This window comes from Esox lucius, chromosome 16 (genome assembly GCF_011004845.1).
Source record: "Esox lucius isolate fEsoLuc1 chromosome 16, fEsoLuc1.pri, whole genome shotgun sequence".
Lineage (NCBI taxonomy): Eukaryota > Metazoa > Chordata > Actinopteri > Esociformes > Esocidae > Esox > Esox lucius.
In genome coordinates, this window is record NC_047584.1 from 7,678,712 (window position 1) to 7,704,722 (window position 26,011).

A 26,011-nucleotide genomic window follows, 5' to 3' on the forward strand; every position below is an offset into this window, starting at 1 on the left:
CTAGTCAAAAAGTGATATCAACCTTTCAGATATATCACCACCATTCACAATCCCAATGATTATGTCAAAAAAGTGAAACTTAAATATTAGATATTTTTCTAAAGAAACATTGAACCCTCTAAAATCAAATCATAGTGAAAAAGTAGATAAGCTGACCCTACTCTTTAGCCACCATCTCATGGGCCCTCAGGTCAGAGGAAGCAAGTATTCTTTCAAAAGAAGCAAGTATTTTGAGCAAATTACACTTCTCTAAATGCACTCTGGAATGAATAAACTACCACCTTCGCTATAAAGATTTTGTTATGCTTTATTGAACAATCTGAGGTTAATATAATATTTCCATACTGAAAATATTTTTTGAAACGTCCACCTGAATGACTTATAATTCATCCTGTCGTTTAGAAACGCTGTCAAATGGATTACGGTCCTTTCCTTTTCTGAATGTTGTGTATGCTCAGGTGTTCAAGTGAACTGTCACCCTGTACACTCCCTCCCTTCAGTACGCCATGATATCCACAGATACCAGCGAGTGGATGAACCCTTACCTCCAAGTAAGTGTCATCTATATAAGTCTATGCATTTGCTGTGAGGAAGTGTGATCATATACTGCCTCCTGAAATTTTGTCATGTTTGCCCGAGTCTTGTGAATGAGTCTTGAATGACAGAGACATGTCCCACTTTTATGGTGGTTATAGCAGAATGCTTCAGCAAGTAAACCACGTGGGTATCCAAATGGCACTCTATCCCGTATTAGCCCCAGGCAAAATGAATGCTCTATTTAGGGCATTGGGGAATTTGGAAGTCATCCTCCTTATCAAAACAGTGTGTTTTAGACTAAATGTGTTTTCCTAACAGACTGGGAGGCAAGAATCGATAGTCATGGTCGTATTTTCTTTGTGGATCACGTGAACCGGACCACCACGTGGCAGCGCCCAACTGGACCCCCTGCCCCCCAGGGCCTTACCCGCTCCAACTCCATTCAACAGATGGAGCAGCTCAACCGCAGGTCTGTGATCATGTCCCTACAGCTTATACGAAATAAAGACATTGAACAGGGTTGGGCTTAAAATACACCTTTAAAAATACACTAAAAACATTTCATAGTACATTTTCATGTGAATAGTACATATATTCAAGTAAACAGACTTAAATGCCTTATGCTCATTGCTACTTTTGACAGTTATTTTTAGTATAATCCATGGTGCCATATAAAACAAAATTTAGTTTTAGTATTTTACTTTTATTGGCCCGTCTGTTGGTTTGGGTGTTTCTTGCCATTCCACTTCATCCATAGGACTGCCACTTATTGGAAGATTTTTATTTGTTTCATCTTATGCAATAAACCTTACACAATGTCCTGCATTAATAGCCCAGGAGGGTGGCTGTTTCTGAGATACTGGAACCAGTAGAACATTTAGTCAGTTATGGAATTATTCAATACCAATATGATTTTAGTTGTTTTAGATATATTTTCAGGCATTTTGTGTATGTTTGGACAGCAAAGTGTTAAAGATAGAGGAGAGCAGTGTTTCCTGTACCGCTTACTGCTTTGGAAATTTGACGCTGATGAATCTATGCCACAATGGCAAAAGTATAATATATTTTGGCTGAAGTGCGAGCATGTAGTCTGTGTTCAACGCAGTGTTATTGTCTGCATTCACTTTTCAGACATTAGGAGTTGCCAGGTAACCAAGGTTCGATAGGCAGTGCTCACAGGTCGACTCACCCTGTTACTTGGGTAGAGAGTGTTAGCCACTGTACTATCAAGAAAGAAAACAAGAGTGTCGTTTGGCCCTGCTCTTACTTTAAAAGCTGTGAAAGCCACACGTACTGTAAGCCTGACAAAATGAATTAATACTGTTGTGAAAACTATGCACAATCACATGTAGCTGATGATAGCCAATATTGGGACCAGTATGCTGCCATATTTTTCCAAGAAAAAGGAAGAGGAGCAAGTTCAACAGTTAGACAGTGTGATACCAGCTGTCCTGTAGACTTGGAAAGTGGATCTGCCCATATTTCGCCATCTTGGTTCCATGGGTCATTTTTACCATAGATGTTTAAAAAAAGGACTGGTTATGGACATTTGCTGATCTATCAGTAAATGTCCATAACCAATGATCTATCAGTCTCCAAAGCTATCAAGTGAATGATCACCTTCAAAGCTCGGAAATCACTATTGCAAAATGTGGATATATTGGGAAAAAGGAAAGGGTATAAAACTGGGTACCTTTCATAGAGTGAGTGGGGAAATTAACTACTTATCCCATCAAAAATGTGCATTCTGTAGTGTCCAATCACCTACTTATCCCATCAAACATTGTATTCTGTAGTGTCCAATCACCAATTAAATACAAGTCATCTGGCCTATCTCTTCATAGAGGACATAGATCTGGCGTGCAAACACTGACGTTGGGAAGCTTAGCATGACTTTGTTTGGTAAGTAGGGCTGAATCTCAAATCACTTACTACATACTAAGTACATACTTCACAGGTGATGGTAAGGACATACTTCTTAGTATGTAGTAAACTAGTATGCCAGTATTGGGACCGATTGGGACATACTACCATCATAAAATTGCGTCTGAATATTAGTTACCCACTCCAGACTAAAGCAAACATTTATCAAGTTTTTGGATTAACTGAGACTTGAGTTAACTGAAGTTAAATGTCACTTAAGTTAATCAGTCCAATAATGATTTTCACAGTTAACTGGTTAAATCGTTAACAAATTCTTTTGACAACCGATGCACAGGAGAGGCAACAGAAACTCCAAAAAGGGAATGGTTTTGAAGGTGGTGGCCACAGACATTTGCTCTCTCCTTATCCTTCCTGACTGATTCTTCTCTAGTTTTGTGTTTTGCTAGTATCCTTGTAACTACTGGTTGCATGAGGCGGTTCCTGCAGTCCATTCAGGTGGCACAGGCAGTGCCGTCGCAAGAAGGTTTGCTGTGTCTCCCAGTACAGTCTCAAGAGCATAGAGGAGATACCAGGAGATGGGCCTTTACACAAGGAGAGCTGGACTGGGCTGTAGAAGGGCATCAAACCAGCAGCAGGACTGGTGTCTGCTCCTTTGTGCGAGGAGGAACAGGAGGAACACTTCCAGAACCCTACAAAATGACCTCCAGCAGGCTACTGGTGTGCATGTTTCTGACCAAACTGTCAGAAACAGACTCCATGGGGGTGGCATGAGGGCCCGACGTCTTCTAATGGGACCTGTGCTCACAGCCCAGCACTGTGCAGCTCGATTGGCATTCGCCAGAGAACATCAGAATTGATAGTTTTCACGTGTCGTCACAGCATAAGGGAATGCCCAATTGGTGGGCAAAACACAGTCTCCTTCCATTGCCCACCATGGACAAGTTTTACTACTTTTACTAGTAGTTATTTTACTAATTATAGAATGTTGCTGTTCCATTGGATGCGCTAACTTTATATACAGCTCCGGAAAGAATTAAGAGACCACTGCACCTTTTCTCATCAGGAGCATGCCCAGATGTTGTCGGGAGTGCATACAGGCACATGGGGGCCATACACAATACTGAGTCACATGATGAATTTCACACAAGTTGGAACAGCCTGTGATTTGAAATGTTTACTTAGATTTTCGGTGTGAGTTCAATTCAGCCCTCAATCAGTTGGTGATTTTGGTTTCCATTGACCGTTGTTACATAATTTTTTTCTCAACAAATTACACAACGTACAGTAAAGATTTTGATCTATAATATATTCTGTTCATCGAGACCCGATGTGTGATTTAAGTGTTCTCTTAATTTTTTTGAGCAGTATATTTGTCAACAGATACTACCACAAACTACCACATATGGCACCACTGGATCCAGAGCATATCTGCTGCAGAGAGGAATGGGAAAAACTCTACAAATACTAGTATACAAAGCTTGCATTGTAATACCCAAGAAGACTTAAGGCTGTAATCAAAGCTAGAGGTGCTTCAACAAAGTAATGAGTGAAAGGGTCTGAATACTCTGATATTTCTTTAGAATTATTTATTTTTTTAACTGCTTTTTTGGGTCATTGTGGAGGATTGTGTGTAAATCGAAAATGATTTTTTTTAGAATAAGGCCGTAATATAACTAGTGTTCTGAGTACTTTAGTGAATGCACTGTAATTTTTGGCAGTGAAGTAGTGCTTTAATCCCAATTTGAACATTACGCACTTGGGGAGAACTTGGGTGAAAGTAAACAAAAATCAGCCAGGGCTGTGGTCTCACAACTTAAGCTATAGGGACTGAAGCCCTGAATGTTCCAGTGTATAGACTTTATATGTATCTCTACTGTATATTATTTGGCCAAAGTGAAATATACAGGAGATTAACAAGCTTATCTACCTTTTACACTATCTCTCTCTCTGTCAGGTATCAGAGTATCAGGAGGACAATGACCAATGACAGGCCAGAAGAGAACAGAGTTGAACTCCCGCCAGAACCCATGGAGAGTGACCTTTTGCCACAGACCATCCCTGGTGTGCAAGTATACACATACATCCACCCATGCACAAAGACACACACACAATGTTTGCTCACATGATGCACACACAGTTTCTAACTTTTCTTCAAACTTTCCATTTTCTTCTGTTATAGAGTACAGGAGAGATAGCGTGGTTGGTCACTCCAGTTCCCGGTCACGTCTGTCTCTACTCCTCCAGTCACCCAGTGCAAAGTTCCTGTGCAGCCCAGACTTCTTCACTGTGCTGCATTCTAACCCTGTAAATCTGTATTCTTCTATCAGCCCTTCAGTTTTTATTAAAATGTTGGTTATGTGGGCACTCTTTTCCATAGTAAATTACATGAGCAATAAGGGTTAACCACTTTGCTCAAGGACCTTGCTGGCTCTGGGATTTTATCTAGCAGTCTTTAGGTTACTTGTCAAATGCTCTAAGCTTGTCAAATACTCAACCGCCGAATGTTTATCACTTCATATCTGCCAGTAGTTAATGCATTTCTGACGATGTGTGTGGAAAGGTAACAGTACTTTTGGAATGAAAAGCAGCTTTCAAGTTTCTGTAAAATGTTGCCTTAATCAGGTTAATTGAAACTAAACTTGTGTTGCATGGGTTTTTTCTTGGCATTCAGGCCCAATCTGTTTATTACAAAACCCTTCACATCACTCTCCTATGACCTCATCAGTCTGTCCTCGTCCCACCCTCTTTTCCCCAGAGTGCCTATCGCATGTTTACGAGCAACACCTGCCTGAAGCACATGATCAGTAAAGTGCGTCGGGACGCCCACCACTATGAGCGTTACCAGCATAATCGGGACTTGGTGACCTTCCTCAACATGTTCTCCAACAAACAGCTGGAGTTACCCAGGGGCTGGGAGATGAAGCATGACCAGACTGGAAAGGTCTGGACCACTATCTGTGTGTGGTTATGTGTGTATGATGATAAAACATGGTTATTTGGGTTGTAATGGTACACAAATCTTGCTTCAGTATGCATTGTGAACCAGATTTTTTTTTAGGCCTGTACAGTCCATAACTATAAACAGCTAGTTCCTATACATCAGGTGATTAAACATTAACATACTGTAATGGGGAGAGACAAAGGGAACAGTTATGCAACACACAGTGCCAGTGTTCTTGGCCCTGAAGGGCATTTATTTTTAAAATACCAATGTTAATCATTGGCTGTTCTGTGCCCGGTTTTATTAATTACAAGCAACGCAAAAAAGTACTATTTTGCCTTTCGTTTACCAGCCATGTTCACTAACTACTGTAGCAAAATAACTTCAGAATAATTTCATCCTGACAGACAGATCCCTAACAAGCACGGATAGGCTCCAATGTTGTAGTTAACTAAAGCAGGTTGAACTATAGCCATATATAAGTATCTATGTGTTTTATATAATGACTGCCATCTACAGATCTCAATAATTACTGTTACTTTTAAACCTAAAATAATCAAAATAAGCAGTACGGACAATTCCCACAGCCACTGTGTGTTTAGCAAGAAGCAGTACAAATGTATATGCCATCTTGTTCCTGATAGAACTGTTGCAAACTGGTGCAAATGTGATTAGTAAATACATTCTTCTATAAGCTCCAGTTCAGACATGTATTGTTCAATAACACCATGTAAGATCACTTCCAAAAATGTATCCTTCAAAATAACAAGCCATTGTGTTGAGCAATGTAAATCTAGTTCGCTAGCTAGCTACCCGTACCAGTCAGTCTACCGGGGCTAAGTTTAGGAAATCTGGCAAGGCCAGGGGAGGGACATGGTCACAAAGTTGTAGTCTTTTAGAAAGAGTACACATTTTTACTGTTTGTACTTTTTTCAAAATATGTTCTGACAGGAACATCACTGAAATACATCCAATGGTTCTATCAATCAAGAACAACTGGTCTACATATTTTGTCAGATAGTGTGTTGTTTAGCAAGCAAATCCCATTCCCACGCTCCTTCTGGCAGTTACATGAGAAACAAATCTCACTCACCTAGAAATCTTTCAAACATGATACAAGCCCCCTGTGTCCACAAGCGTGAAATGCCCCTTTAAAAGGCGAGGGGTTTAGGAGATTCTCTGAAAATGGGAAGATTCACCATTTAGATGCAAGGAGAGAGATGAATTCTGAATTATGACTGGGCTTTGTGAGGGCAGTGCCAACCCATCTCAAATGTGACAGAGAGTGGTCAATTAATTGGCATATAGGGTAACATGGGGCAAGATGCCCCCCCTAAGATCAATGTCTATTTTCTGAAACAAAAAAGAAAAGTTTAGTGATTTTTACCCCAGGGGGCGACTTGCCCCATGTTACCCTACTCTCTAAGATGCACTTACTACAAATTGGTATCAGTATGATAGTACATTACACCCCTAATGAATATAACAAATGTACAGGTGTGCAGTGGTTTCTGTATCTATCTTACTGTTTGTGGCCGGCTGTGTGTCTCCACAGCCCTTCTTCGTGGATCATAACTGTCGTACCACAACTTTCATCGATCCGCGGCTCCCCCTCCAGAGTGCACGCTCCACTGGCCTTCTGGCCCACCGCCAGCACCTGAGTCGCCAACGGAGCCACAGTGCAGGCGAGGTGAGAAATTACTGCTGCATTTATTATATTATATAGTCAGACAAGACTGCATGAGGGAAAGCAAACTAGTGGACTACCCTACATGTGGCTTGGCAGTTTGCCTGGCTGTTATAAAGAGCATGCTAGCCTACATTCAAAAATAGAACAGATCACCTCAGTGAATAGTTTTTTCCATGGACCAGAGTTCACGAAAAACTGCATTAACTAGATGGATGTCAGTAATAATGTATAATAATAATTCTAGCAAGACTACTAATTATAGTGCATTTCTATGTTGATTTGATGGACTAAAATAAGTTCATAATACATCAAAAAGTAGCCTTGGTTGTACAAGGCGCTGTCGACTGTGCAGATAAACTGCAGCGTAGGTTTGAATATGACACACTGCTCTTTCAGTAAAACATTTCCTCTGCACACTTATATAAAATATGTACAGTATCCCACAAAAGTGAGTACATCCCTCACATTTTTGTAAATATTTGATTATATCTTTTTATGTGACAACACTGAAGAAATGACACTTTGCTACAATGTAAAGTAGTGAGTGTACAGTTTTTATAACAGTGTAAATTTGCTGTCCACTCAAAATAACTCAACACACAGCCATTAATGTCTAAACCGCTGGTAACAAAAGTGAGTACACCCCTAAGTGAAAATGTCCAAATTGGGCCCAAAGTGTGAATATTTTGTATGGACACCATCATTTTCCAGCACTGCCTTAACTCTCTTGGGCATGGAGTTCATCAGAGCTTCACAGATTGCCACTGGAGTCCTCTTCCACTCCTCTATGACGACATCACGGAGCTGGTGGATGTTAGAGACCTTGCGCTCCTCCACCTTCTGTTTGAGGATGCCCCAGAGATGCTCGATAGGGTTTAGGTCTGGAGACATGCTTGGCCAGTCCATCACATTTACCCTCAGCTTCTTTAGCAAGGCAGTGGTCGTCTTGGAGGTGTGTTAGGGGTTGTTATCATGTTGGAATACTGCCCTGCGGCCCAGTCTCCGAAGAGAGGGGATCATGCTCTGCTTCAGTATGTCATAGTACATGTTGGCATTCATGGTTCCCTCAATGAACTGTAGCTCACCAGTGCCGGCAGCACTCATGCAGCCCCAGACCATGACACTCCCACCACCATGCTTGACTATAGGCAAGATATACTTGCCTTTATATTCCTCACCTGGTTGCCGCCACACACGCTTGACACCATCTGAACCAAATATGTTTATCTTGGTCTCATTAGACCACTGGACATGGTTCCAGTAATCCATGTCCTTAGTCTGCTTTTCTTCAGCAAACTGTTTGCGGGCATTCTTATGCATATTCTTTAGAAGAGGCTTCCTTCTGGGACGACAGCCAGGCAGACCAATTTGATGCAGTGTGTGGCTTGTGGTCTGAGCACTGACAGGCTGACCACCCATCCCTTCACCCACTGCAGCAATGCTGGCAGCACTCATACGTCTATTTCCCCAAAGACAACCTCTGGATATGACGCTGAGCATGTGCACTCAACGTCTTTGGTCGACCATGGCCAGGCCTGTTCTGAGTGGAACCTGTCCTGTTAAACCGATGTATGGTCTTGGCTACCATGTAGAGCAACACTTCTTTTTTTCAGATCCTCAGAGAGTTCTTTGCCATGAGGTGCCATGTTGAACTTCCAGTGACCAGTATGAGGGAGTGTGAGAGCGATGACATCAAATTTAACACACCTGCTTCCCATTCACACCTGAGACCTTGTAACATTAACAAGTCACATGACACCGGGGAGGGAAAATAGCTAATTGGGCCCAATTGGGACATTTTCACTTAGGGGTGCACTCACTTTTGTTGCCAGCGGTTTGGAAACTAATGGCTGTGTGTTGAGTTATTTTGAGGGGACAGCAAATTTACACTGTTATACAAACTGTACACTCACTACTTGACATTGTAGCAAAGTGTCATTTCTTCAGTGCTGTCACATGAAAAGATATACTAAAATATTTACAGAAATGTGAGGGTTGTACTCGCTTTTGTGACATATTGTATATACCGTTCAAATGTTTGGGGTCTTTTAGACGTCTTTGTTTTCCATAAAAAAAATACATGAAATGATTTAGAAATATAGCAAAATAAATAGGACATAGTCATTGCCAAAGTTAGAAATAATGATCTTTATTTGAAATAATAACTATCCTTCAAACTTTGCTATCATGAAAGAATCCTCCATTTGCAGCTATTACTGCATTGCAGAACTGTGGCATTCTAGTTGTGAATTTGTTGAGGTAATCTGAAGAAATTTTACCCCATGATTCCTGAAGCTCCTCCCATGAGTCTGATTGGCTTGATGGGCACCATACGATCAACCTGCTCCCATAACAGCTTAATAGAGCTGAGATCTTGTGATTGCTGGCCACTCTATTAGAGACAGAATACCAGCTGACTGCTTCTTCCCTAAATTGTTCTTGCGTAGTTTGGAGCTGTGCTTTGGGTCTTGTCCTGTTGTAGGAGGAAACTGGCTTCAATCAAGTGTATGGCATTGCATTACAAAATGGAATGATAGCCTTCCTTCTTCAAGATCCCTTTTACCCTGTACAAATCTCCCACTTCACCACCTCCAAAACACCCCATCATCACATTGCCTGCACCATGATTGGCAGATGGCGTCAAGCACTCCTCCTGCATCTTTTCATTTGGTCTGTGTCTGACAAATGTTCTTCTTGGTAATCCGAACACTTCAAACTTAGATTTTCCTGTCCATAACAGTTTTTTCCAATCTTGCTCTGTCCAGTCTCTGTGTTCTTTTTCCCATCTTAATCTTTTCTTTTTATTGGCCAGTCTGAGATATGGCTTTTTCCTTGCAACTCTGCCTGGAAGGCCAGCATCCCGGAGTCACCACTTTGACGATGAGACTGGTGTTTTGTGGGTAATATCTAATGAGTTTGTTAAGGACCTGTGAGGCATCTGCTTCCAAACAAGACTCTAATGTATTTGTCCTCTTCCTCAGTTGCGCACCTGGACCTCCCACTCCTCTTTCCATTCTGGTTGGCTTGTTGTTTCTACGTTGCGCCCATTGTGCAATTGGAGTGACAATTCTGCTGGCAATTCTCTGCTCTCATTTCAGGGTGGTTGTGGTTGGTGGGTGTCCCTTTGGTAATGCTTGGTAATGTGCGTGGATTGACTTCCTTCTTGTTTGGCCCTGTCCGGGGCCTCCCCCAGATAGGGCCACAGTGTCACTGGATTAAGTTTTATATACTCTGGACACAGCCCACATGCATTTATGAATTATTACAACTATGGAAGCAACCTGACACTTACTGTGTCCCTCTGCCAGTAAAGCCAGAATTAAACCCTTCTTTTCCTCACTCAAAGCTTTTCTTTTCAACTCTTTTGTCATGCTGAAACAAATCAGATTCTTATGTCATGCAATAAAATGCAAATTTATTATTTTAAAATCATGTGATTTTCTGGATTTTTGTTTAAGATTCCGTCACTCACAGTTGAAGAGTACCTATGATAAAAATTACAGACTTCTACATGCTTTGTAAGTAGGAAAACCTGCAAAATCGGCAGTGTATCAAATACTTGCTCTCCCCACTGTATATATACAGTGGTGTTTTTATATGTAAAAAATTGGTGGGGCACAAACCATTTCAAAATACAGGATACATACCAGTAAAGCTACAAAACTCCCTCTTGCTACTGATGTGTTTATTTAACACATCAACAAACAGCGTGACTCCACAAAACACTTTTAACGACAGAGTGGCTTGCTTCTACCAGGTGTTGTAGTACACATACTGGAGAGAGAGAGAGAGCTTCTTGTGTTATTGCTCTCCTTCTCTCTAACACACATGTAAAATTACCACTGTCACATTTAGAAACCTAAATTAGGAATGCAACCAAGCTCAGAACCAATGTGCCTACAGGGCCATACATGAACAGCAATGAGCTCAACACCACTGAAGGCCACAACGAAGTGGAAAAACAACCTAATGGATAAGCATGGACACACTGACACTCGTCACCATCTATATCAATCGATCCACCACAAAAATATGACCAATACACGGACCAGCACCACAAAGGCAGGATGATAAAATGTCCTTTCACTCACCAAGACTGAGGGCTCACTTGAAGAGAAAGGTGGCACGGCGGTTATTCTTCCGGGCAAACATTTCAATGACTTTGGGAATTAAGTCATGTAGCTGCTGAATCAGATGAACAACATGGCCAATGCGTTGAGTCACGGCTGTATCATGGTATTGCGAGTGAAGGTTTTTACCCTTTTCAAAGTGGAAAAGTTCCTCTCTGACTCGAATGTCATCATAGGTGTTGTTATGATCATTTTCAGCAGAGTGACAGTCTCAGCAAAAGCCTCCTCTAGGTTGTTTTCATAGATGGATCTTAACAGAGACAGGGCCGTCTTACCAGTGTGAAGCTCAGTGTGGCGGTCCAGAGTGTTCAACTCAGACTTCAAAATATTTTAGTTTCCTAGAGGCCTTAGTTTCACAGTCAAGCTCATATGTAGGGAATGACAGGACATATTGTGGGAAGAGCAAGCTGTCAACCAGCTTGGCAGCGATCAGGTGGTCACTTTGTGAAAACCTCTGCTCCACCCGGGAGATGACTGTGTCGCATGCCTCCATCACCGGTGCTGTGTTGGTTACTTGTCGGCCTGGCTTGTCTGTTCCATTGTGAATAAAGGCAGCCCATTCATCAGTTTGCTTCTGAATATTCTGGACATTCTCCTTGAGCACACTGCTAATCCCAGATGCATCGATGCTCCATCAACTTCTGACATAAGGAAGAAAAAAAAATCCAGCAGCTGCAGAAAGGCTCAGTCCCAGAGTTTTTTTGACAGACCGTATGCCTCACTTATGGTGGCTTCATCCCATCCTGGTTGTGTGCAAATGTCCTCCATACACAGGAGCAGCGCGGTTCTCCCAAACTGCATTGACAGTTCTTCTTTTAAAGTTCCATTGTACAGAGCGGGTAGCCTTGGAATGCGTTTTTGTGTTGCCTCAGGAAGTGCTGCAACAGGTTTTGGAGCGCCAGAGATAAAGGTGGCAAATGCAGTAAATCTGCAAAAAAAACACCTTCAGGATGCTCATCCTTGCTGAACAAAGTTGCTGCAAGGTCAGGTTCAGCTGGTGAGCATAGCAGTGAACAAACTGGGCATGTCTCTTTCCTTAGCGTCTGTACCCCTCAGACGTTTCCACTCATTACAGCCGCACCATCATAAGTCTGAGCGATCAGCTTTTCTCCCAGTTTCAGTGGTTCCAGCACACCCTTGATGCTATTAAAGAAGCCAAGTCCAGTTTTATGATTTACATAAACTCCAAAAACCTCTCTGTCACTGTATTTTCAGGCAACATGTATCGCAACACAACCACCATTTGTGATTTACAGAAGATATCAGTCTCATCTGCCTGTATTGCAACAAATGATTTCTCGTCCACTTGCTTGGCCATCTCCTCCTCCCTCCCTCCCTCCACTTCATACACACAGGCTAACAGTTAGTTTTGTACAGTGCTAGATTTCCATTTGAAGATGGGCTGAGCGTCATAGTGCCTCTGATGTCTCGAATTACCCTCACACAGTTTCAAAAATGCATCTGAATATTCCAGGATTCAGGGAGTCCACCGACGCGGCGGACACACCGTTTAATACATGTTATGGAGCGCCTATATGCACTGTCAACTTGGGCTGCGACATTTACCTTTCCAAGTAAGCCCGATTTCACAGCATTGTCCAGATGACTCCCGCTGCATGTTTTGCAATCCTCTCAGAAAGATGGTTACAAAGATTTCAAATCTTTGTTACCCGTCCTCGACCAAATACCATCTCCACCAAATAGCAGACATGGAAAACAAAAGAGTGTATTCTTTTGTATGCAAACCGTTAGCCACTTTTTCTTCACAAACCACTTGTTAAACCCGCGGTTACTTTTACCAGCAGTTTGAGTGATGACAATATTCTGTGGCTGATGGGCACCAAGTCGCTTTACTTAAAGTTTCTCCTCCAAATTAAGGGTTTCAAACCGGTGCTCGAGTATGAAATCCACTTTATTCATTTTCTCAAGTTATCTGGCGTTTGTGAAGCTAACAAGCCAGCTAAGACAATCTACCCTCCTCGTTCTTCTTGCTGACTAATGTTGGCGCCAGACAGACAGACAACCAATCAGGTCTGAAATATGAAATTACGCTGTAGTGGGGCTACTGGCTGTCAGCCGAACTTGGCATCAAATTCATGTGATCTACATTGATCACGCTAACATTCTGAGCATGCGTATTCATATTTTCACACATACAATGTACATTGCTTTGTGAAAGAGGGGCTAGCCCCACATTCATGCTTAGCCTATGGCCTACTATTGCGAACTCGAATCAGCAGAACGCAGTCTGAAGCAGCAAGGCAGGGACCAATAAACATGAAATAAAATCCTAACACAAATGATATGCAATTTAGGAAGATGCAATATTCATGGTTAATAAATTATAGGAAGTAATCTTCGAGGAATAAAAATAACATAATTCTGTTGCAGTTCTTTCCTGCCTACCGGCCCATAATGACCAGTTGCCCAAAAAAGATTTGCCCTCACTGTGTATATATCTATATACACAGTGAGGGCAAATCTTTTTTATTCCCTGCTTATTTTGTACATTTGCCCACTGACAAAAAAATTATCAGTCTATCATTTTAAAGGTAGATTTATTTGAACAGTGAGAGACAGAAAAACCACAAAGAAATCCAGAAAAACGCATGTCAAAAATGTTATAAGTTGATTAGCATTTTAAGGAGTGAAATAAGTATTTGATCCCTCTACAAAACATGGCAAAACCCCTGTTGGCAATCACAGAGGTCAGACTTTTCTAGTAGTTGGCCACCAGGTTTGCACACATCTCAGGAGGGATTTTGTCCCACTCCTCTTTGCAGATCTTCTCCAAGTCATTAAGGTTTTGAGGCTGACATTTGGCAACTCGAACCTTCAGCTGCCTCCACAGATTTTCTATGGAATTAAGGTCTGGATACTGGCTAGGCCACTCCAGGACCTTAATGTGCTTCTTCTTGAGCCACTCCTTTGTTGCCTTGGCCATTTGTTTTGGGTCATTTTCATGCTGGAATACCCATCCATGACTCATTTTCAATGTCCAAGATTTGACGGTTCATGGCCTGTCCATCTTCCCTTTGATGTGGTGAAGTTTTCCTGTCCCCTTAGCAGAAAAACACCCCCAAAGCATAATGTTTCCACCTCCATGTTTGACGGTGGGGATGGTGTTCTTGGGGTCATAGGCAGCATTCCTCCTCCTCCAAACACGGCGAGTTGAGTTGATGCCAAAGAGCTCGATTTTGGTCTCATCTGACCACAACACTTTCACCCAGTTCTCCTCTGAATCATTCAGATGTTCATTGGCAAACTTCAGATGGGCTTGTACATGTGCTTTCTTGAGCAGGGCTTTCTTTAAGTGTGTTACCAATTGTTTTCTTGGTGACTATGGTCCCAGCTGCCTTGAGATCATTGACAAGATCCTCCCGTGTAGTTCTGGGGTGATTCCTCACCGTTCTCATGATCATTGCAACTCCACGAGGTGAGATCTTGCATGGAGCCCCAGATAGAGGGAGATTGACAGTTCTTTTGTGTTTCTTCCAATTGCGATTAATCACACCAACCGTTGTCACCTTCTCACCAAGCTGTTTGATGATGGTCTTGTAGCCCATTCCAGCCTTGTGTAGGTCTACAATCTTGTCCCTGACATCCTTGGACAGCTCTTTGGTCTCGGCCATGGTGGAGAGTTTGGAATCTGATTGATTACTTCTGTGGACAGGTGTCTTTTATATAGGTAACAAGCGGAGATTAGGAGAACTCCCTTTAAGTGTGTGCTCCTAATCTTAGCTCATTACCTGTATAAAAAGACACTTGGAAGCCAAAAATCTTTCTGATTGAGAGGGGACCAAATACTTATTTCACTCATTAAAATGCAAATCAATTGATAACATTTTGACATGCATTTTTCAGGATTTTTGTTTTGTTATTCTGTCTATCACTGTTCAAATAAACCAACCATTAAGATTATAGACTGATCATTTCTTTGTCAGTGGGCAAACGTATCAAATAATTTGTTCCCTCTCTGTAAATTCATTAAAAAGATGGAAAAGTTTCTCAAAATTGTGGTAAGTTGTACATTTTTAAATTGATGCATTGACAAGGACAAGTAATTGTCTGGGAGTTTCCTGATCGTTTGTGGGGGCAGAGGGGCTTGTTCTAACTTGGTGCCCCTATGTGTTGCAGGTGGTAGATGATACACGACACTCCAGCCCACCTGTCATGCCCCGTCCCTCCAGCACCTTCAGTGGTTCCACTCGTACTCAGTACCAGGACTTGGTGCCTGTGGGTGAGTACACTGTCAGGCAAACCATGTTTTCTTGAAAATTACCTCAGGTCTTTTGGCCTACATTTAACTCCTAACCCTACTTGTAGACCTAACCTACACTAAACCCTAAACCTAATCCCCTTACAGAATGTACCTAATCCCCGTACAGAATAAACCTAATCCCCTTACAGAATGAACCTAATCATGTTAAAAATGCATTTGAAAAGTCAGGATTTGCAAAGTGTCCAGTATTTTCATGTTTCATGAATTCATGTAATGTCATGGTATTTGGGGAATTATGGTCCTATATATACAGTATATACAGTGCCCAGCAAAAGGCTTGAAAACCCCTGACCAATTCTTTGATATTACTGAATTACAGATGTTACCTGTACATTGAGATTTCGTTATGCTTGATATTTTAATTAAAAAAACTGACACTCAAAATAATTGATTATATGTTGACTTAGGTTTTATGTTTCTTATATTTATTAGAAGTGAAAAAAATTTAACAATAAGAATTCAACTACTGTGCTATAAAGCTCTATTTTACCCAGCTGAAAGAAATTTCTCCAAAGGGGACACAGTTATGTTACCGTTGGCCTCCACATGTTAACCATAGGAGTTGCTGTCAATTTCATTGGATAAAACCCCCACTTTTGAAAGATCATTACTCAGGCTGTGAAGCTAAAGGAAAAACAAAGACCGTTCTGCAAAAGTTTGAGATGAAGTAAAAGGGTACAAAATGATATCACAACTGGAATCAGCAACTAGGAAATGGAATCAGTACCACACCACACAGGCATTGCCAAGACAAGGCTATCCCTCAAAACATCAAAAAGACACTGAGAGAAGCCACAACAAGGCCAACAATCACTTTGAAGTAGCTACAGATTTCAATGCCTGGGAGTGACAGATCAACCATATCAAGAGCTCTGCATAAAAATGGCCAATGTTGGCAGGTGGCAAGAAAGACTTAAAAAGTATTATCTGAAAGCATAAGAGTGACCCTGCTGCCATGCGGGAAAACATTTCATGGTCAAATGAGACCAAGATAGATTTTTTTGTTCAAAACTCAAATTGTGTGAATTGTGAAGTATGTTTGTGACATCATCATGCCATAGGGATGCTTCTCATCATCAGCGATTGAGTATCTTTTTAAATTTGAAGGAAAAATGGTTGCCGCAAAATACACTATAAACACAAAGAAACATGTTCACATGTCAGTATTTTGTGTGGCCAGCTTTAGATTGCAAAACTGAATACATTAGCTGTCTGAGATGGTTGTGTAATATTTTGAAATAGTCCTGTGATACATTCTTCGAATATTCTTTCAAGATTTGGCATAGCTCATCTTTTGACTTGTTCCTTTCCCTGTACAAGTCATTCCACTCAGTACATTTTTGTAATATTTCTTCTTACAATATAAGCTTGTTCTTGGTGATCTATAATCAGATGCTGAGCAAGCTCTTCAGCGGATTTTCTTAATTCCTTTAAGAAAGTGACCCTTGTGTATTGTACATTGTACATCTTTTGACATGTCTTCTAGCTAAATTGTTTCACATGTCTGTACATCTTTTGACATCTTTTAGCCTTACAATATATGAATTTCCTTTTGGGCAATACATTTGTGTTACATTTCATCGACTGTATTTATTCTAATGTCATTTAGGCTTTTTACAAGCAAATACATACAGTGTAAATAAATGGCTTTACATACTTTCCTCAGGTAGCTTAAGACTTTTAAATAGTACTGTGCATACATATGTGTACAAATACATATACAGTTAATTTAAGAAGTATTGGCACCTTTCCTGAAACTAAACGTGAAACTAAACATAAAAGTGAATAAGGGCAATATCCACATGCAGACTATTTTCTTGGTAAATTTGCAACTGTTCCAGACTTCTGAAGCTTTTTGATTATTGCCTTGTGTTTAGTGGTATTTTCAAAAGGATATAATTTTTTACCATTTACCTGATCTGTGTAGGTCATTAACCATCTGTCTCCTTTCAGCTGAGAGCTCATTGGTTTTACCCATGGTGATGGATGACAAAGACATTTTACATGCATGCAACCTCATATTTATACCCCAGGGAAACAGGAACAAGTGAAAGGCATCAATACACTTCCTAGCTGGAGACCAAGACCAACCATCAAAAAAGTATAGAATTTCATAACTGATGATGATGTTTTTCAGAAAAATATCATACTGCTCATTGAAATGATTTGTGTTTGAGAAATTATTGTGTTGAAATACCATTAGGTTTGGCCCTTATGTTTTGTACCAAAACATGACAATTTCTTTCTGTTTTTTTTGGCATATATAAGTAATATTGTCTCTGCTCTTTCCCTAGCCTACAATGACAAGATTGTGGCATTTTTACGACAACCAAACATTATCGAGATTTTGCAGGAAAGGCAGCCAGAGCTCATCCGAAATCATTCACTTAAGTATGTCACCCCAATCACCCTTGAACTTGATGTTTAACCTTTAATCCTAACCTTTGTAACCCCGTGTGATAAATCTACTAAACAGCGTTATCATACATTTGTACAGTGGGGAGAACAATTATTTGATACACTGCCGATTTTGCAGGTTTTCCCACTTACAAAGCATGTAGAAGTCTGTAATTTTTATCATAGGTGCTCTTCAACTGTGAGTGACGGAATCTTAAACAAAAATCCAGAAAATCATATTGTATGATTTTTAAGTAATTAATTAGCATTTTATTGCATGACATAAGTATTTCATACATCAGAAAAGCAGAACTTAATATTTGGTACAGAAACTTTTTTTTTGCAGTTACAGAGATCATACGTTTCCTGTAGTTCTTGACCAGGTTGTCACACACTGCAGCAGGGATTTTGGCCCACTCCTCCATACAGACCTTCTCCAGATCTTTCAGGTTTCGGGGATGTTGCTGGGCAATACGGACTTGCAGCTCCCTCCAAAGATGTTCTATTGGGTTCAGGTCTGGAGACTGGCTAGGCCAATCCAGGACCTTGAGATGCTTCTTACGGAGCCACTCCTTAGTTGCCCTGGCTGTGTGTTTCTGGTCATTGTCATGCTGGAAGACCCAGCCACGACCCATCTTCAATGTTCTTACTGAGGGAAGGAGGTTGTTGGCCAAGATCTCGCGATACATGGCCCCATCCATCCTCCCCTCAATATGGTGCAGTCGTCCTGTCCCCTTTGCAGAAAAGCATCCGCAAAGAATGATGTTTCCACCTCCATGCTTCACGGTTGGGATGGTGTTCTTGGGGTTGTACTCATCCTTCTTCTTCCTCGAAACACAGCGAGTGGAGTTTAGATCAAAAATCTCTATTTTTGTCTCATCAGACCACATAACCTTCTCCCATTCCTCCTCTGGATCATCCAGATGGTCATTGGCAAACTTCAGACGGGCCTGGACATGCGCTGGCTTGAGCAGGAGGACCTTGCGTGCGCTGCAGGATTTTTATCCATGGCGGCGTAGTGTGTTACTAATGGTTTTCTTTGAGACTGGGTTCTTGGGGTTGTACTCATCCTTCTTCTTCCTCGAAACACGGAAAGTGGAGTTTAGACCAAAAAGCTTTATTTTTGTCTCATCAGACCACATGACCTTCTCCCATTCCTCCTCTGGATCATCCAGATGGTCATTGGCAAACTTCAGACGGGCCTGGACATGCGTTGGCTTGAGCAGGGGGACCTAGCCCCAGACCGAGGGAGATTGACCGTCATCTTGAACTTCTTCCATTTTCTAATAATTGCGGCAACAGTTGTTGCCTTCTCACCAAACTGCTTGCCTATTGTCCTATTGCCCATCCCAGCCTTGTGCAGGTCTACAATTTTATCACAGATGTCCTTATACAGCTCTCTGGTCTTGGCCATTGTGCAGAGGTTGGTGTCTGTTTGATTGAGTATGTGGACAGGTGTTTTTTATACAGGTAACAAGTTCAAACAGGTGCAGTTAATACAGGTAATGAGTGGAGAACAGGAGGGCTTCTTAAAGAAAAACCAGCAGGTCTGTGAGAGACGGAATTCTTACTAGTTGATAGGTGATCAAATACTTATGTCATGCAATAAAATGCATATTAATTATTTAAAAATCATATAATGTGATTTTCTGGATTTTTGTTTTAGATTCCATCTCTCACAGTTGAAGTGTACCTATGGTAAAAAATTACAGACATCTACATGCTTTGTAAGTAGGAAAACCTACAAAATCGGCAGTGTATCAAATACTTGTTCTCCCCACTGTATGTGCGTCTGTATGTTCATTTGTGTCTGTGTGTTTGCAGGGAAAGGCTACAGTTCATTCGCAGTGAGGGTGTTTCTGGGCTTGCTCGTCTATCCAGCGATGCTGATCTAGTAATTTTGCTAAGGTAGGACCTTTGTGTGTTACAATATTTTTGTGAGTAGTGTGTGTTTTCATGTGTGAGATGGATGTTGACCATTATATTCCCACTCCTTTCCATTTTTGGGTTTATGCCCACACCATTCCAACACAATTTTTGAATGGAAGTATTTCAATCATTGGTAGCAGAAGTATCCAATTGACATGTTTGAGATAAAGATAAAATACTCAACTGGCCTAATGAAATTCTTACTGATTGATAGTATTTGGTTTGCAATACTTTAATATATGGTTCAGTTTTCTTTCAACTTCAACAACAAACCTTACAAAACAAAGATGAGAATCTATTTATTACTGTCCTAGTAATTGTTTGATTATAAATCCCAAATTTATAAATCCCAAATTTCCACTGTCCCAATAACAATAAGGGCCACAAAACACCATCACCCAATTAATACGAAATGATGTCAAAATGCGGTGTGCTTAATTCTGTTGTGGTAGTTTGTTTTGTGTGTGTGTGTGAGGGGGGTGTGTGTATTCAAACAACCCTTTTTCCTTTCTCTCTCAGCCTGTTTGAAGAGGAGGTGATGACCTATGTTCCACCTGCTGCCCTACTGCATCCTAGTTACTGCTCCTCCCCTCAGAGCTCCCCCGGTCAGACCACATACACATACCCACACAAAAAGTATATGCAAATCCGCAAGCATGCACAGTTGCACACATAAGCAGAATGTAACCACAAGGTTGTTTGTTCAATTCCTGGGTCGGTGAGGGGAAAGATCACTTGATCTGTGACCCCACTCACAAAGGGTGTCTCAGGGGGCTGATATGGATTGTATGTAAAACAATTTATAAATAACTACTGCAACCCTTAATTTAACAACTAGTATCAAAGCCCATGGGCCCTGATTGTACATGTGTAAAACAGGACAAAATAAACCCACATACACCCACATTGAAACCTTTTTACTCCCATTTTGCTGTAAAAGAACATGCTTAGCACTTTTAATCAGTGAAGTTAAGTGTTTTTTTGCCGAACCGTGTAAACGAAGCCGGCTAAGAAGAGCGAATGTCTCTTACTGAGTGACTGACTGACTACCTACCCCTTGTTAAATAGTGTAGTGGTTAGAGAAGCAGGCCCCGCAAAAACAGGTCCCATGTTCGCCTCCCGTAACTGTCAAAACACATTATGCCTGAGGTTCAGGACAGAAAAATCTGTACTGGCTACTTTACGTAACTATGTAACAGGAAGCCAACATGTACTGTGACATACTGAAGCAGATCATGATCCCCTCCTTACGGAGACTGGGCTGCAGGGCAGTATTCCAACATAATAACGACCCCAAATACACCTCCCAGACGACCACTGCCTTGCTCAGAAGCTGAGGGTAAAGGTGATGGAAAGCATGTCTCCAGACCTAAACCCTATTGAGCATCTGTGGGGCATCCTCAAATGGAAGGTGGAGGAGAGCAAGGTCTCTAACATCCACGAGCTCCGTGATGTCGTCATGGAGGAGTGGAAGAGGACTCCAGCGGCATCCTGGGAAGCTCTTACTTTTGTTGCCAGCGGTTTAGACATTAATGGCTGTGTGTTGAGTTATGTGTACAAGCTGTACACTCACTACTTTAAGTGTGATTTCTTCATTGTTGTCACATGAAAAGGTATTGATAGATACTCTACAAATGGCTAACTGTTAAAACAGCCAGTGGCAAAAGAGGATTTGTTCAGGATAGACAAAAACTTTGCTGGCTACAATCTTGAGTAAATATGTTACGGGAAGCCTAAAATGACACTTTACTATTGCAACTATTTCTGGTGGATTTTCAAATTATGTCTCAGGATTTGTTCAGGATAGACAAACACTTCGCTGGCTACACAATTCTTTCATCTTTTCACTTGACAAAAAAGTCTGTTATCGTAACCTATATTGATACACCTATATTGATATTGTATCAATATCATTCACTAATGGCTAATAAGCTGTTAAAACGGCCAGTCTTACTCAGTTTAACACAATATAATGGCGTCTTGCGACGTATTACTAGCTAAAAAGCTTTTAAAACGGCCAGTGGCAAAACTCATGCAGTTCATAGATACTATTTGTGGTGGAGGTAAACTTAAGAAACGTTACTCAGTTTAACGCTAGTTAATGATGTCTATCAAAATATTGACACTCGGCGTGATGTTAATGAGTGAAAATAATATAATGCTTTATAATATTAAGTTTGGTGGCATAGTGGTTAACGACAATGCTTTTCATGTGGGTGACCCGGGTTAAATCTCGAGAGGGTAGCCACGATTAACACGTTTTATTTTGGGCCGGCTAAACTAGACTTGCCTGGTTTCTTGTTTTTAACTACTGATATTCAAAAAAAATTCAAATGAGATTAAGAATTAAAATATTTTGATGAGCTTATGAGCTTGTTTTTGACAATGTTTCATCCTCCTCCACCTCTATCTTGCTCTTCCTCCTTTTCTCACCTTTCTCTCAGGTACTCAGCGAGCTAATGCACGTGCCCCTGCCCCGTACAAACGGGACTTTGAAGCCAAACTGAGAAACTTCTACCGCAAGCTGGAGACAAAGGGTTACGGCCAGGGACCTGGGAAGGTCAAGTGAGTATCGGTGCTGTTTGATGATGACAGTCATGTGTTGTGCGTGCATTTGTGACAATGGTTTTGGGTTTCATCTTTATCCAGATTGATAATTCGTAGAGATCACTTATTGGAGGATGCCTTCAATCAGATCATGTGCTACTCCCGTAAAGACCTCCAGAGGAGCAAACTATACGTCAGCTTTGTGGGCGAAGAGGGGTGAGTGTTTCCATGAGTGTATAGATCTGTCATATGTGCTACAGAAGATAATTTACCTATTTTTCTACTTGATGTTAGATGGTTCCTCACCTTGAAAGAAGTATATGTTCATCTTATATTCAGGTTTCTTTTAACAGCCATTATAGCCTTCATTTTACTTATCAAAATTTTGCTAAAAATCTATTAAAGTAATTAGGTTGTTAAAAAAATAGAAAAATAACACTAAATCACATGAAATTATATGAGTATATTTTTGTAAGTGTTTTGTCCTTAAAAAAAACAACAACATTTTCTCATGCCCTGTTTACTTCCATACAATTTTAATTGGTTGAAGATAGTACTGACTACTTTCAGAGTAAGGATTAAGGTGTGGAGTGAAAAAATTTAATTTTTATGTGTCTTGTAGGCTGGACTACAGCGGCCCATCAAGGGAGTTCTTCTTCCTGGTGTCAAGGGAGTTGTTTAACCCTTACTATGGCCTGTTTGAGTACTCGGCCAATGACACCTACACCGTGCAGATCAGCCCCATGTCTGCTTTCGTGGACAACCATCATGAGTGGTGAGTGACACATTTGAATATCAAGGAAGGCATACAGTGTTGGGAGTACAGTGGCAAACCGCAGGAAGACAACACAACAGTGACCTCTCCAGTGTGCTTCCCAATTAACCATTGCTGTGTCCATTGATTGCTTTGTGTGTCCTTCTGTTTAAGCCATGCACACTTGGCAAACGCTCACTGATGAGCAGATACAAGGAAAAGCTCTGTCAATGCAGGGAGAGGTTCTACAGCCGACTATTCTGCAAGTTTCTTGATGCCTCAAATATTTTGTTTATGACAACCATAGCTTCCCCTTAAAAGCAGTGGCTCCCAACCTTTTTCAGTTACTGTACCCCCAAAAAGAATTTGCACTGCTTGGAGTACCCCTGAAGTACCCCCTCATGTTCATTTCACTAGTAAGTCTATGGTGTCATGAGTGTTTTCAGGTACCCCCTGTGGAAAGGCCAAGTACCCCCAGGAGTCCTAGTACCCCTGGTTGGGAACCACTGTCTTAAAGTATATATGTATGCACATGTACAGGACTAGGCCATGGTGCAATTTCATTTGTTTTCTTCCTTAGTTAGCTGTTTACATAGTCCAGGACCACAAGATTATGTTGATATTTTTTTTCTGTCTCTTATCTCTTCTGTTAAAAGAAAAAGTGACCCGACTCATTCAATACATGAATGAACTTTATTAATTGTCTCTGGTCTCTTATTTTATACGTTGCGTTGTCATTTTAGTGATGTAGTATCCAACCCGATACAACTGGTGGAGGATGCGGACACATCATGGTCAAAACCTTTCTCCCCCAATATTTTGATTCTCGTTTCAGTGGTCGTTGTCATTTTTGTAATACTTTCTGGTTACCATCCCCCCATACCCCCCAATTGTGGACATACCACAAGATAAGGGAGGAGACGCAACACCAGACCGCCACTCTATTGCCCAAAGGGAAACATCTGAACTGGTAAGGTGGGATTTACTGAGGCAAGCTATATCTCCTCCTAGACGAGCTCCCAGCATCAGCGCCCTCATCGGGTGAAGACGATGGGGAGACGATGGGGAGCTGCCGACAGTTCCATAGGGCCTACCTCAGTGTCCGCCCCGGTGGTGGGCGATCCCCCAGAAGAAGATCCCAGTGCTGCTTGGCCACAACTGTCCACTGTCTGAGCATCTCTGGAAGACTACGGAGTGTGGTAATGCTGCCACCAAGAGGGCGGTAGCACTGCGCAGTCCAAGTAGTCCACTACTCGTCCCCGACACAAGTCCCCGATAGCCCAGTTTGAGATGAACATCCGAGAGCGAGAGTACAGGGATGAGCTCCGACCAGTCGATCCCTTGAAGACAAGAGTGTGAGCTCTAGGAGGAACAGGAACGACAGTTCTTCCAGGAGTCATCATGAGAAAGCACCTGGGGAGGTTTTAATAAGGGTACACCTGGCATGTGAGAAAACTAGAGTGGTTCCTGGTTAGATTTTAGGCCCAGAATCATCCAAGAAATTGCCAAGTTCTGTAACTCACATGAGACTTTCCTGTGTACTTGCCAAGCAGCATTAGCGTATCCCTCTCATCTCTCCCAATTATAGAGACCCTGTTTAAGAGGATTGCCATGGATCTGGTGGGACCTCTGCCTTGCTTGGCTTGTGGACAGAAGTACCTCCTGTAATAATAGACTATGACACCAAATTCCCAGAGGATATACCCTTCAGAACCATTGTGACTGAGACCATAGCCAAAGGACTTTATGTTCCTGTGACTGGTCCAGCCCAATCGTAATTTTTCCCAAGCCTGATGGATTGATATGATTCTGCCACAACTTCAGAACCCTTTACGAATCCCAAAAAAATTGCATCTGGGGTTAGACCAAGCTGAGTACCTGGGAGACACAAAAGGCATTGTCCAATTAAACCCCACAGTCCATCTGAGCGTGACCACAACCCATGGACAAGAAAGGGATCTTGTTCCTGGGTCTCACAGTGTACTTCCAGCAGTTCATTCCGGGGTACATCAACATTACGCCATACCCCTGACGGACCTCACAAAGAAGGCCAATAGGATTAAGACGACACAATAACAACCTCTCTGTGACAGGGGGACTCCTGCAGCTCGATGTATTGATTGCTTTGTGTCTCTTTCTATTTAGGTCTTTCACATCTGGTGAATGCATGCTGATGAACACCTGGAAGGGGAATGCAGCCCACTATTCTCTTGATTTTTTATTTCACAACTATTTCAGCGTTTATGAAGTGACATGACTTCTTCAATAAATGGTTGAACTTTACTCATCGTCCCTGGTCTTTTATTCTATCCATCCTGCTGTTGTGTTGGTAATGATAGTATCCAACCTGTTATAACAGACATGTACTTTCTGGAAGGACATATTGTAGTTTTCATTATAGTAAGATGGACACCAGGTTGGAGAGAGACACTGCCTAAACAGACATTCTGCAGAACATAAGACACAGATAGACCCATAACTTGTGTCCTATAGAGTACAGTGTGTACTATATTGCACTTAGCAGTGATGTGGCTTTGTGTTCCAGGTTTCGTTTCAGTGGCCGTATCCTGGGCCTGGCTCTGATTCACCAATATCTGCTGGATGCCTTCTTTACCCGCCCTTTCTACAAGGGCCTGCTGCGCATGTGAGGGTCTCAGTCAGTTCCTTATTAGCCAGAAGCCGTCTAAAGTATCTATTGCCATGAATAGTGCATTGTGTTTATGTGTCCTTTTTGGATACATAAACACAAGTTTGTTATTTTGGCTGTTTACCAAAATATATTTAAGTAACAGTTAAATATTGAGTATTAAAAGTGCAGTCTCTCAGCTTTAATTTGAGGGTATTTACATCCAAATTGGAGGAAGGGTTTAGGAGTTACAGCTCTTTAATATGTAGCCTCTTATATTCAAGGGACCAAAAG

At 41.5% G+C, this 26,011-nt stretch overlaps 1 protein-coding gene across 4 annotated transcripts in view; it reads left to right on the forward strand.

Moving 5' to 3' along the window:
- The window catches only part of hecw2a (HECT, C2 and WW domain containing E3 ubiquitin protein ligase 2a), a 67,681-nt gene that overhangs the window by 31,079 nt on the left and 10,591 nt on the right, over positions 1-26,011 (forward strand). For 2 of the 4 annotated variants that reach the window (XM_029113634.2, XM_029113636.2), the window contains exons 12-25: positions 459-551; positions 856-1,006; positions 4,376-4,482; positions 4,601-4,725; positions 5,177-5,362; positions 6,918-7,052; positions 15,320-15,422; positions 17,759-17,855; positions 19,686-19,769; positions 20,310-20,395; positions 22,235-22,355; positions 22,440-22,553; positions 22,960-23,112; positions 25,637-25,735. In XM_029113634.2, the coding sequence (XP_028969467.1) occupies positions 459-551; positions 856-1,006; positions 4,376-4,482; positions 4,601-4,725; positions 5,177-5,362; positions 6,918-7,052; positions 15,320-15,422; positions 17,759-17,855; positions 19,686-19,769; positions 20,310-20,395; positions 22,235-22,355; positions 22,440-22,553; positions 22,960-23,112; positions 25,637-25,735 (1,654 nt within the window). The remainder of the gene's footprint in view (positions 1-458; positions 552-855; positions 1,007-4,375; positions 4,483-4,600; positions 4,726-5,176; positions 5,363-6,917; positions 7,053-15,319; positions 15,423-17,758; positions 17,856-19,685; positions 19,770-20,309; positions 20,396-22,234; positions 22,356-22,439; positions 22,554-22,959; positions 23,113-25,636; positions 25,736-26,011) is intronic. The other 2 variants (XM_029113638.2, XM_029113637.2) reach the window with 2 other exon arrangements.